Source organism: Pistacia vera, unplaced genomic scaffold (genome assembly GCF_008641045.1).
Source record: "Pistacia vera cultivar Batoury unplaced genomic scaffold, PisVer_v2 Contig878, whole genome shotgun sequence".
NCBI classification, from domain to species: Eukaryota; Viridiplantae; Streptophyta; class Magnoliopsida; order Sapindales; family Anacardiaceae; genus Pistacia; species Pistacia vera.
The window spans coordinates 180,552-193,906 of record NW_022196754.1 but is presented as its reverse complement, the minus strand read 5'-3'; the positions used below and the strand labels follow the sequence as shown (position 1 = coordinate 193,906).

The following is a 13,355-nucleotide window of genomic DNA, read 5'->3' as shown; positions in this document are numbered from 1 at the left end:
AAGAATTGGAGTTTTCTGCAAACTTAGGGCAAAGTTAGGGTTTTATAGGGTGGAAGATGACGCTACAGCTTCCTGTATAAGCGACGTTTGGGTTGGAACATGCTCTCAATCGTAGATTGAGATCACATGTCATCAATCTACACGAAGAGTAACCCCCACACTTCGTAAAAATCATCTGGCGCTTCTTTTTGTTGAAAATGCCAATCGCCTGCGTAATTATCTCCTTGACATTAAATGTGCCTTCATCTGCATTTAATGTACCAAAAGGGAATGTTGTTTCAGCATGACTTGTATTTAATGCTCATGGCTGACACTTATTGTGTGCAGAGACATGTCTGTCAGATAAAGTTTACTTTATTAACTGAGCCAGCTGTCAAGTGCAATAAATAACATCTGAAGAGGTCGTTCAAAAAAGACGTTTATTCAACATGTCGAACTCGAACACCAAACAAGATGATTCATAATTTTCAACAACGAAATATTCTAAGTGTTTTTCAGGTCGTGAATGACAGTTAGAGTTCAAAACACATCCCGATGACTCAAAACAAGATCAAACTCAGGTCGGTAGATCTCAGTAAACGATCACGTCGGGTCGCTTGTGTTACTCTTAAGATAGCTCATGACCTACACTCAGTTCGCAAGTCAAATCAAGACAATACTTCAGAAGTCGGACCAAACAAACAACTTTAGATCTTCTACAATAATATGATTATACTCAGCTCGAGCAAGCATTTTTGAAGACAAGTTAGGTCGCAACATAATCATGAAGTTCTCAAAATCCAATTCCTTGGATCTCAAGAACTGGGGAGCTTTTGTTATGCCTAAAAAATCAGGGCTGGCATAAGCTTACATCAGCGAGCACCAATAAGAGTTCAGGAAGGCTTTGCACCATCCAGGATCTGCCACGTCGCCCCAAGACAGAAAGAATATGGCTGTCACTAACTTAGTAAGCTCAAGTTTGGTCTGTGAATGAATGAGGTCCGCACACCTATCCAAGCCCCATATAATTTAAGGATATTTTCTAAGTTATCAGCCAATGAGACGCAAGGAAGGACTTGCACGACACCTACCCATTTGCAAACTTGTAATCATTACTTTGAACTCAACAGTTATAAATAGAGGACTCCCCCTCACAAAACCGAGATCTTTGATTTTCATAAAAACAAATAGCAAAGACAACCCACGGGAAAGAGACTGGCTTAATATTCTCTCTAAATACCAAGCACTTGTCATTCTGTTCGCTATTCGCGACCTCTTGTAACTTATCTAATAACCAAGAACACTTATATAAAAGAAAACAGTAGATTTAGGAATCGCTTTAAACATCCAAACCACTATAAAATTCTCACTGTGTCATTTATTATTAAGTCTTTGCATGCTGTTGTAACCTTATATAACTCTCAAATTAATCACGTGTAATTTCTAAGACCCGCTTAGCATTTTACATGTGCGAGATCGTTGGTGTCAAAATCAAGCATGAACAATATTTATATATTTTTATTTATGTAGGAAATTTAAATAGAATTCAGTGATTCAGTGTTATTTGATAACATAGCTTCCATTTGTTACGAATTCTCTATGGTAGCTTTTCATTTATTCTTCTGGATTTAAAGAGGACATACACAAAAGAGGCTTCAAAACGAATGATGGTGAACATTAGCAGAAAATATTTCTGCTACGAGCTAGCCGGATTTCGGGACTTGCAACAGTTTTTAATAAACATCAAATCAGACATTATAGTTATAAATAGGTTATGGACACTTGTGATGGCTGTTTGGAGAATCCTCAAAATAATACATCATATGACATATATGATATCTACACTCTTGACAAGCTAACTAAAAGATAAATAAGAAATCATAGTCCAATAAAAATTAAAATGCAATGTATTGGTTTCAAATAATATTGGAGTAGGTCGGGATTCGAAAACAAATACATGACAACAGATCATTTGGATGTTTGCTTTTCTAGTTCATCTGCATCGGCAATGAAATCACCTCTCTGATTCCCTCTTGTGGTTGTCTGTCTCGAGAATCACCCTGCAAACCGTAAACAACAGGGACGAGCAAGCAGCAATAGAAGTTCATGTTTGGAAATTCATAAGTGCAGATTTCCCTCAAAGATTGGGTCCTCAAATCGTAAGTGACAATACTACCAGGGAGACGCAGGTACATTGTTTGAGAGTTTCCAATGTAAGCGAATGGAGATATGAAGTAGGGCTCCCAGTGTGAAAAAAGATTGTTTCTCTGTCTAATACGAAGCAAGACATCAGAATTTTGTGAAATCAAGTTCTGGTGTCTAGCAGTATGAACTAAATTCCACACATAGTTAGAATAGAAGTCATGATCTTGTTCCTTGATGAGAACCCAAATGTGGATTCCTTCAGAATCAGAGTAGCAGTAGTGCAGACGTCCTTCAGACTCAAACAAACATTGCCCAAAAGTCAGAGAATTCCAAGACCATCTTTGGGGATAGTTTGGCAGCTCAATCACCCTACAGAGCCCATGATTGACATGATAAACCAGTAAGTATCCACCCAGTTCCCAATAAATAGCTCCGTTTGCAAAGAGAGGGGACATGTCGAGCTTGGGAAGATCAGGTGGCAGACGAATTAAAGGCCTGTATCGTCTCCATATGTTAGTTTCAGATGAGAAGATCTCCATTTCTAGAAAACCATCACTTCCAGTTGGAGGAACTGCGGCTGACGACGACTCTGGGGCACATTCTTCTTCAACGTCAACGCTGAATACTCGTACAACTTGATAGCGAAATCCATCAAAAGCCAAACCTGTTCTAATACTACGTCTAGTTATCTGGGGTCGTGGAAGAACCTCCCTTCTCTTAGAAAATAGATTGAATAGATTATAGCTCACCTGGTTATCCTGAACACTTGACAGCAGAAGCAAACCATTGGCAGAAGCACAAACGTGTAGATTTCTTGTAGTACAAAAACTCAGGGATCGGTTCACAACGGCAGACCCTTCATCAACCAAATCCAGGAAAACATATTGAGCGGAGCCATCACTGAACAAGTAATGGCACAGAAGATTCTCACTATAATTTCTGGTGCCAACCCAGTTGGGTTTAGACCATCTTTCCATGGTTTCTGGCAATACAAAACTACTCCTTGATTTTGTAATAGAATATAAACAGCCTTCTTAAAGAAGGATAAAGATGACAACACTATTAGCCAATCAAGCACCATAGTGACTCATCACCAGGGCAATTGACAGTATGCGCCTGAAGACAGAAGCACAGCTTCGATAATTGCAATGACATCCTTTCATTGGCATTTCCACCTATAATATCCATACAAAAAAGGATGCTCACATTGACTACTTCAACTGCATTATTTTATACCAAGAATTGGCATGTGAGTTTTTCTAATCTCATGCCTTATAAAATCTCGTTTTTCAACCTCAACCTTACAGCTGAAGGATGTTCGGCAATGGGTGGACACATGCAATAGAATTTAAGAAATTAAAAAAATACTAGAGAATATGAAAATATAACGCAAACCAAATGAGACTCATTTTGATTATCTTATAAAGCGTAGACATACCAATTGCATAAAATGAGAAAATAAAAGCAAAATTACTAGTCCATTTTAGAGAAACTGACAACTGAGGCATCACTTTTGAAGCTCTGAAATCATAGATTCATCAGTATAGTATATAAATTTCTCAAGTTTTCAGTGAATTTTAATTACTGTGTAACGTTGAAGGATCATTGGGATTACAAGTCAAAAGAATATGAAAGTAACTATACAACAAATAAGGCCAGAGCATTTGCTCTGGTTTCTGTCATTCCATAAGTGTAGAGAATTGGTAATAAGAATCGAGATAAACAAAAATAATATTACCAGAGACCACAAAAGGATTGAGACTTTTAACTGTACAACCAACTCCTTTCCCTCCAACATAATAACGAAGGATTAAAAATAAGGGAATCATTCCAATCTACAAATCTTCTTTGACTTATTTTATTGGAGAAAAGCTTATAAGAACAGGATTTTGTATGATTGGAGGTTCTACTTTGATACAAGGCTCCTCTCTCAGTGATTACAATGTGTACAATTTGAAACGTAATTAAACAGTAAGAAAATCATCCAGTAAAGTTAACCCACATCCCCCTTGAAGCAATGGAGCTGATATTGCGGGACATAGCATATAAACACTCCCAAGCAGTTGGATTCATTTGTAAACAGGAGAGAATTTTTCTCCATATCAGTCACTCTCTTGTCAACACTTGGCGTAACCCATGCTGCTGCTGTACTCTCATTTAGCTTGAGCATGGCATTCAGCCTTTGCAATACTGCCTCGGTATTCTCATTCAGCTTCTCTGGAAGGGCATTCAGCCTTTGCAACGCTGCCTCTGTATTCTCATTCAGATTCTCTCGCATAGTGTTCGGTCTCAGCAAGGCTGCCACTGTATTCTCATCCAGTTTATCGGGCATACAATTCAGAAGTGCGTAGATCTCATCCTTCATTTTTGCATGATTATATAGTTCAATCATGCAAGTATAATGTTCTAAAATAGGCATGATACCATAATTTTCTATCATATACCAGAAGTAATGACAACCCTCATCTACATTATTTGTATGTACACAAGCACATAAAACACCTACAAAAGTGATTGCATCCGGTTGAACATTTGTGTTCTCCATCTGCGCAAAAAGAGCAAGGGCTTCCTCGCCATGCCCATGCACACCCAAGCTAGTAATCATAGAATTCCAAGTGGCTAAGTTCTTAATTTGCATCTTGTCAAACACTTTCCTAGCATCCTCCAAACTACCACATTTGCTATACATGTCAATAAGAGCAGTCCCAAGGAAAACTCCAAGTTCGAACCCATTCTTTAAAGCAAAGTCATGAATCCAACTACCCAATTTTAGACTTCCCAGGTCCGTACATGCTTGTAACAAGCTAACAAGTGTAAACTCATTTGGCCTGACATTATCAAGCTGCATTCTCCAGAACAATTCAAAAGCCTCTTGAGGTTGTTGATTCCTAACATACGCATTAATCATAGCCGTCCACGAAACAACATTTCTTGATTCCATTTGCTCAAAAACAGCTCGGGCAGAATCCAAATCCCCACAAGCAGCAAGGCCAGTAATCATAGTTGTCCACGAAACAACACTACGAACACGCATTTTCTCAAACACCTTACTTCCACTATCTACATCCTCACACTTGAAATAAAGATCCATCAAAGTATTCTGCACAAACATATCTCGGAAAAATCCTGTTTTAACAGCCAAACCATGGACCTCTTTACCCTTCTCAACATCAAAAGCGGCCAAGCAAGCTTTAATAACAAACGGGAAGGTGAACTTGTCAGGTGCACAACCTTTGCACATCATAAGGTTAAACAAATCCATAGCTTTCCGGGACCTGCCACTGTTAGTAAGTGCCCTAATCATAAGATTCCAAGTAAAGGCATGAGGGCGCTGAATTTGATGAAAAACCAAAAGGGCATAATCCATTTTACCATAAGAATAGCAAATATCAAGTAATTTTCGAACAAGTAACTGGTCATCAGTGAGGCCGTGGCGGATAATTCTGGCATGAATTAGCTTCAATTGATTAAAAGTTGTGCATTTTCGAAGTAAAAACAGAGCTTCCTGAGAATTGAACCTCAATCTAGAGCTAAAGCTTATTGAGGTTTTATGGGGAACAGGGTCAGGACAGTATGAAAGGCATATAGCCATGATTATTGGAGAAAATTGTGGGGAGTTGTGGAGAATAGATGTATGTGAGACTTCATTTACCTCTCCAACGGTGCTGGACTCGCCAGCCGGGCGCCGAGATTGAAGAAGAATTGTGGGCCGCAGGCGTGGCCGTCTAATCACTCGACAAACTGGATATTTGTAGAGGAGTTGTAATTTTTAATTTTTGTGGGATGACTGTGCACACTCTTTTCCCACTATCACGTTCTACTCCTCTGTGCTAAAAAAACTTAATTTAATTCTATTCTATTCAACCCAATATATTAATAATTATTTTTTTCAGTAAAATTTTAAAATAAACAAAAACACTCCACTCATCCACCCAATTTACTATCACTTGCTAGCAACCACTATTGACCATCGATGATGTCATAAAGATATATGATTGGCTAAATTTGACCGATCGTGTGTCGATCTATCCATTTTTGACTAGATTCACTATAGATTTGGCCAGATCTATGGCTAAAGATCTGGTTATTAATATATAATTCTAGACAATCAAATATCTTGGCAATCGTTTATCCACTAGATCTGTGGTTGTAGATCTGGCCGTTTCTGATCAAATCCACAAGGGATCTAGCCGAAAAAGGCTAGATCAGCACATGAATGTCCAGATCCAACGGTTCGTGCATTATTTTGATAGATACCGACCACCTTTTGACAATGATAGCCAACTGTCAACAATATGTAAGTGAGTGGATAGGTGAAAGTATTTTTGTCAATTTATGAACTTTTATTGTGAGGGTGTTTAATTAAATTAACCAATCTAAATATTTTAAAAAATATACCAGAACCCTATCATATTTTTCTAAAAATGCTATTAGTAAAATGCTATTTTAAAAAGCTAACAAAGCGGAGCGGTAATTTTTAATTTTGGTGGAATGGCTGTGTAGTTGCAAGGCTTTGTTTGGGAAGTGGATTGACATTATCCTGGTCTGGTAATAACCCTACTGGAAAACACTAGAAATCAATCAGCTGTTAACAATATACACCACACCAGGCAACGTGAATCGAATACATTTTGTTTTCTCATTAGTTTCTTATATTTCATCGTTTAAAAAAAAAAAAAAAAAATTAATTTGAAAGAGAAAATGAAAGATGTAAAGTGCTAATATCTCCATCTGCAAGTCGATTTCAAATGAATTTTGTTGCAAGGAAGTAGACATCATATTAATCGGGAGATGTTCATGGCTTAACTAGAACTGATTTTGCTGCATCCATCCAGATGGTTCATGTCATGCGACAGTTCCCAACAAGAAGTTCCGTGAATCCGTGTGCTGCTCTTCTGTATTTGCCTGCACATAATTCAGGATGATCATCAAGAAAGACAAATTATGTGTCCTTACTTCAATAATGAGAAGTTATATATCGTAAGGTTTAATCTACCTGGGGTATGGTATGGATGATTAAAATTTTAACACTTTCAGCTTCAGCTATTACAATCGTTTGTGCCAAGGTCTAAAGATTTTTACTTGTGTCAAAAAGTCCCCTTTCAATGAACTGATTAATTGTTGAGGTAAATAAAGAACAAGAATAAACCTGCTCCTTGACAATTGAATAGTAATCCCTAGTCGAGATTATATTGAATGATGTCAGAATATAAATGTGATCATTCAACCAACATATTTCTGCAGATATACCTCCAAGTTGTTGTTTTCGTGGAAATAGTTACTTTCTGTGCTTTGACCAATCAAACAAATTTTCTTTCCCAGGCTCTCCATGAGCAACAGCCATAAATTAGAAAGCATGTTGCATGAAACAATCTCTCTATCTGAATTCAGAATGGCAAAAAGAATCTCCTCTTCAGTACTTCAGGAGAAATTCATAAGCATACGACAGACTTATCTCTTTGATGATAATCATGCACATTATGTGTTGAGGAAATAAATATATGCATGTCCTTCTATATATAAGCGAGAAGATTTGTTATTAGGAAATTCCTGAAAGATTGCATGATGACATGTTTACAGTTTACCTACAAAACAAGGTGGTACCGGTTAAATACTGTTAAGCATATTGCTTCTCTATTCCCTGTATCTTCTAACTATAAATGAGGTAATCAGGAAACAAAATTTCATGTAGCTATTCTGTGAGGGTCTAGGCAACAATCAATAACCTTAGATATATATCTCAAATTTCGAAATGCATCATCCCTTGATAAAGCTTTCTAGCACTGGATAGTCCCTTACAGGAGTGCTCATGAATTGCTAAGCTATTATCCATTACGGCAAAATCAAGGAAGCAAAACAATTATATATCAATTATTGGATAAATACACCCATGATGAAGGGTTGTGAGAAGTGAAAACTGCCAAAGGCAGTTTCTCACGAACCGTTCCCATATAAAAGGAAGGTTTTTTCTTTTAGAAAAGGTGACTCACCATAACACACAAAAACGCAAAGGAAAAATATGCTCTCTCTCTCTCTCTCTAGAATTTGAAAAAGAACAATTCACTTCGTGGTTTTCTTCCAGATTAACTTTATTGCTTCAGAGATAAGGAAAATATGTATTTATGTTGTGTAAATTCATTGTAGTTCATTTATATATAAATGTGACTGCAATGGTGACTATGATCTTGAGATTACTTTAGGATATATGTTATTCTATGTTATTTCCAACATTGGTATCAGAGCCGTGGTTCATACTGTTTTAAATTCATACTGTTAATGTTGAAGCAGGTTATTGGTTGATAAATGCAGTTCTGATTTTTTTCAAATTTTGTATGTAAAAAGTTGTCTTTTTGGTAATTATAATTAGACTACGAGATTCCTTATGAAATTATGAAGAAAATGGTTTTTGAATCATAAAAAATGGAGTTAAAATGACTTAGATATGTCTCTTTGAAGTTTCGGGTTTCGTATGAGTTAATTTTCGGGTCAGGTACCCAGTTGCAGACCCGGACAGAGGTTGAAGACGACACGAACTGACATGTCGTTTTCGATCCACCCTTATGAATGACATGTCGTTTTTTTCCTGATTTACTTCTTTTTGAAAAAAAATTCAAATAGGCGTGGGTGGTGAGACTTGAACCCAAGTGTCCATAGTTGAAGCCCAATGCCTGAACCACTGGGCTAATTTTGTTTTTGTGTTAACTGTATTCACAAACACAATATATTCCTATCCGGCCCAACCCATAACCAAAATAAAAAATCGGGTCAAGTTGACCGGTGGACCCGACCCATATGACCGAACGGGTTAGTCAAACCCGGTAATGAATCAAACCCGACCCGTAAAGTCAAACGAGTCGGTTGAACCCCGTCAATGCATGACCCGCAAGACCAAACAGGTCAGTCAAACCCAGTCAACCCCCGACCTGTAAAAGTCAACAATGTCAACGGGCCAACTCGGGTCAGGATTGACCCAGGTGAATGTGGAACGGGTCGACCCGACCTGAATTCGTGTGGGCACGTGCCATGCGCGTGGAGTGCCCTACCGGTGTGTGGGGGCGCGTGGAAGCTTCTGTCGGCGCGTGGGGGCTTCTGGGCGGCGTGTGAAGGCGCGTGAAGTATTCTAAATTTTTTTTCTTTTGCTGTAAGGAAAAAAAATGAATACTTAATATGTTGTTATGAGTCTAATTTTGTTATTGAACCATAAACACGTATATATATTATTTATCAAATATAGTCAACCTTTATTTGATAAATAAATAGTTTTTTTTTTGTATTTGTTACAGAAAAATGTTACGTTATAGACGTGCAATGGTTGCTAGAACACCCGCTCAAAGGGAAAGGGTTATGAACATGATTAGAACTCTACCAACTCACACATTGATTTTAAGAGACACAGAGGATGAGTTGGTGCAACTCGTAAATCATTTCATTAATGTGAATGAAAAGATTCAAAAAATTGTCTGGATAGGGGGATTAAAGGAAGATGAGTCGAAATACCAAGTTCTAAGAGAGACTCTTGGTTACCCTAATCTCGTTGGTCTCCTTGATATGGTTTGGACCAAGTTGAAAGTTCACAAATTTAAAGATGACAATAAAAATTATAGACGTTTAGTCAACAACTATATCAAAGAGTACATAAATTGGGGTGCAAAAAAAAAAAAAAAAAGACAGCTGGTGCATCTATAAGAGTCTCCACTCGTAAAGGACATCACAAGAAACTGGGAGTTCCCCTGCCAGGGTTAATTACAAGTTAGATAAAGACCTTATTATAAGGATTATCAGATCCTTCCCAATTTTAGGAATGTGGCTGTACACTTAATATTTTTTTTTTTTGGAATTTGTTTGTTTTAATTTCATTACATGTTGAATTCTATTTAAATAATGAAATTAGTTTTATTTATTTATTTTTCTATTTTATTAAAAGTTTCTGTGAATTTATGTTGATTTATATTTATATAATTGTGTCTAAATATATTTTTGAATTGCAATTAATTATATCTATGATAATTGGAAATTGGAATTTTGGATGATGATTGTTGACATTGTTAACTTTTGATTCCAAATCTAATATACAATTATTATTAGTATAATTAATTAAATGAATATGTATGTTCCGAGCATTGAATAACATGCATTATCCAACGTGTAATTTTGTTTAGAAATGGCATCTGTATCTAAGAACATTGTCGCTGAACTTAACAAGGGAGAAAAATTTAACGGCGACAATTATGAGATATGGAGCATGAAAATCCAATATGTTTTGGAAGAACAAGAGGTTCTTGAAGCTCTTACTACAACCATGGAAGAGCCTGAAGAGGGAGTCACGGCTCAACATAGACGAGACCGTGCCGCTTATGACATATATATCTCAAATTTCGAAATGCATCATCCCTTGATAAAGCTTTTAGCACTGGATAGTCCCTTACAGGAGTGCTCATGAATTGCTAAGCTATTATCCATTACGGCAAAATCAAGGAAGCAAAACAATTAATTTTAACACTTTCAGCTTCAGCTGTTACAATCGTGCCATTTCAATGAACTGATTAATTGTTGAGGTAAATAAAGAAGAAGAATAAACCTGCTCCTTGACAATTGAATAGTAATCCCTATAAATGTGATCATTCAACCAACATATTTCTGCAGATATACCTCCAAGTTGTTGTTTTCGTGGAAATAGTTACTTTCTGTGCTTTGACCAATCAAACAAATTTTCTTTCCCAGGCTCTCCTTATATGTCCATGAGCAACAGCCATAAATTAGAAAGCATGTTGCATGAAACAATCTCTCTATCTGAATTCAGAATGGCAAAAAGAATCTCCTCTTCAGTACTTTAGGAGAAGTTCATAAGCATACGACAGACTTATCTCTTTGATGATAATCATGCACATTATGTGTTGAGGAAATAAATATATGCATGTGCTTCTATATATAAATGAGAAGATTTGTTATTAGGAAATTCCTGAAAGATTGCATGATGACATGTTCACAGTTTACCTACAAAACAAGGTGGTACCGGTTGATTACTGCTAAGCATATTGCTTCTCTATTCCCTGTATCTTCTAACTATAAATGAGGTAATCAGGAAACAAAATTTCATGTAGCTATTCTGTGAGGGTCTAGGCAACAATCAATAACCTTAGATATCCATTAGGGCAAAACAATTATATATCAATTCTAGCTTACACTTCTAGAAAATTTATTTTGCAAAGAATTAGAATTGGAATATTTGGTAACTTTCACAAGACAGCAGCTTACAATACTGCAACTATCAATGTGTATAGTCAAGTGAATATATTGAAATAAGCAATTTTTGTAACCTTCAGTATCGTTTGATGGTCATGACACAGGAACTGAATGGTGATAGTTTTCTGTAGTTTGTCACGCACACTATACAGAAATTGCCTGTATCAATGAATAAATAAATAAATTGATTCCCTTAGGCTTCAAAGAACTAATTTGGCAAAGCTGATTCCTGAAGTTCTCTTTGTGCCCAATTTAGATAAAAACTTATTAAGTGTTGGTCAATTAATGCAAAGAGGTTATATGCTTGAATTTGCAAATGATGTATGTAAAATAAAGGATTCAAATGGTGTGGAGTTCATGTTTGTGCCTCTGAAGAATAAAAGTTTTGTGGTGAATTGAAATTCTAGTGATAAAAATGCCTTGAGTAGTGTATTAGAAAGTGAATCTTGGTTATGGCATAAGAGGTTGGGACATTACAACCTCAACTCCATTAAATTGGCTAAAGAAAATAAAATGGTGATTGATTCAACCATAGAAGTTAGTGTTGTAATATGTGAGAGTTGTCAATTAGAAAATCAACATAGCATGCCTTTTCCTAATTTTTCAACTTGGAGAGCCAAGAAGAAATTGCAATTTGTTCATTCTGATTTGTGTGGACCAATGAAGACACCTTCCCTAAATGGAAATAGATGCTTCCTTAGGTTTATTGATGATGCAACAAGGATGACATGGATTTATTTTTTGAGATTGAAGTTTGATGTGTTTGGAGTGTTCAAGAATTTTAAGGCAATGGTTGAAACTCAAAGTGGTGTGCCTTTGAGGAGTTTGAGAACTAAAAATGGCAACGAGTATTCCTCTGCCGGGTTTGATTTGTTTTGTGCAGATTTTGGAGTCCAACATCAATTTACAGTAACCTACTCTCCACAGCAAAATGGAGTAGCTGAGCGAAAGAATAGAACTGTGATGGTGATGATGAGATGTTTGCTGGCTGAGAAGAAGATGCCTAAAGAGTTTTGGGCTAAAGCTGCAAGTTGAAAAATGGACTGCATGGAGAATGATACATGTGATACTATAACATGTATATTAGTATTTTGTAAAAAAATTCAATCAAATTGAAAACAAGTAAAGTATAATTTGTTACCTTAAGTTCTTAGCAACCTTGGAGACTTTTAATTTCAAGAGAAATTAAATAAAAGAGTATCCACACTAAGGTAAAAGAAGAATTAGGCCAAGAGAGACATTTAGGGTTCACAGAAATTTTGATCTCTCTACTAAAATTGATATATCATTTTCTTTATATATGTAGCCTTGTAAACAATTCAATAATTGTTTTGGATTCCTTAAACAATTCCATAATTATTATGAAGTTATTAAACTTCTTTAAATAATAATATTTGATTAACATTTAATCATAATTAACAATTTAACTCTTAAATTGTTTACATAACAATTTAACCCTTAAATTGTTTATATGTTTACAATTACAACCCATTGTTAAATTCAATTTAATATAAAGAAAATGATTAATTATGAATCGGAATTCCATTTAATTCCAATTAGCAATTTAACTCTTAAATTGTTCATAATAACTAATATAACCCTCCATTGAATCTAATTCAATGATAATAATATAAATAACTTTATTACCCTTGATAGGTGCTAACAAACCTTGAATAATCAACTCTCTTTGACTATTTCTCCATTCTCCTTAGTTTTTATGTGTAGCCTCTTAGATTCACTGTAGCCTAGCTGTGGACCCAACATCATAGTCTATTCTGATATGTTTCATCATAACTCTTTATGACTGAAACTCCCACAGATTATGGTAGGCATCTAACGATGCTCCATAACCCCTAAGTCACAATGAAAATATACTCCAACGAACCCTTTGATAATCATACGTGCTGTGCAATCAAATCATTCTATTGTCTAATCCCAATTAAGAATGAATTCATGGTATGTCAAAATCTTTATCTTAATTTTATATC

The 13,355-nt window shown here is 36.0% G+C and overlaps 1 protein-coding gene across 1 annotated transcript; it reads right to left on the bottom strand.

Moving 5' to 3' along the window:
* Nucleotides 1-3,949: 3,949 nt before the first annotated feature.
* On the bottom strand, nucleotides 3,950-5,902 carry LOC116119246 (pentatricopeptide repeat-containing protein At3g26630, chloroplastic-like). The gene has a single exon (XM_031405185.1). The coding sequence runs from the start codon at nucleotides 5,714-5,716 to the stop codon at nucleotides 4,118-4,120; it is 1,599 nt and encodes a 532-aa protein (XP_031261045.1). The 5' UTR covers nucleotides 5,717-5,902; the 3' UTR covers nucleotides 3,950-4,117.
* Between the last annotated feature and the right edge of the window lie 7,453 nt (nucleotides 5,903-13,355).

Bases quoted from the DNA above. Each gene is read 5' to 3' on its own strand.
- LOC116119246 (XM_031405185.1), bottom strand. From the start codon at position 5,716: ATGGCTATATGCCTTTCATACTGTCCTGACCCTGTTCCCCATAAAACC.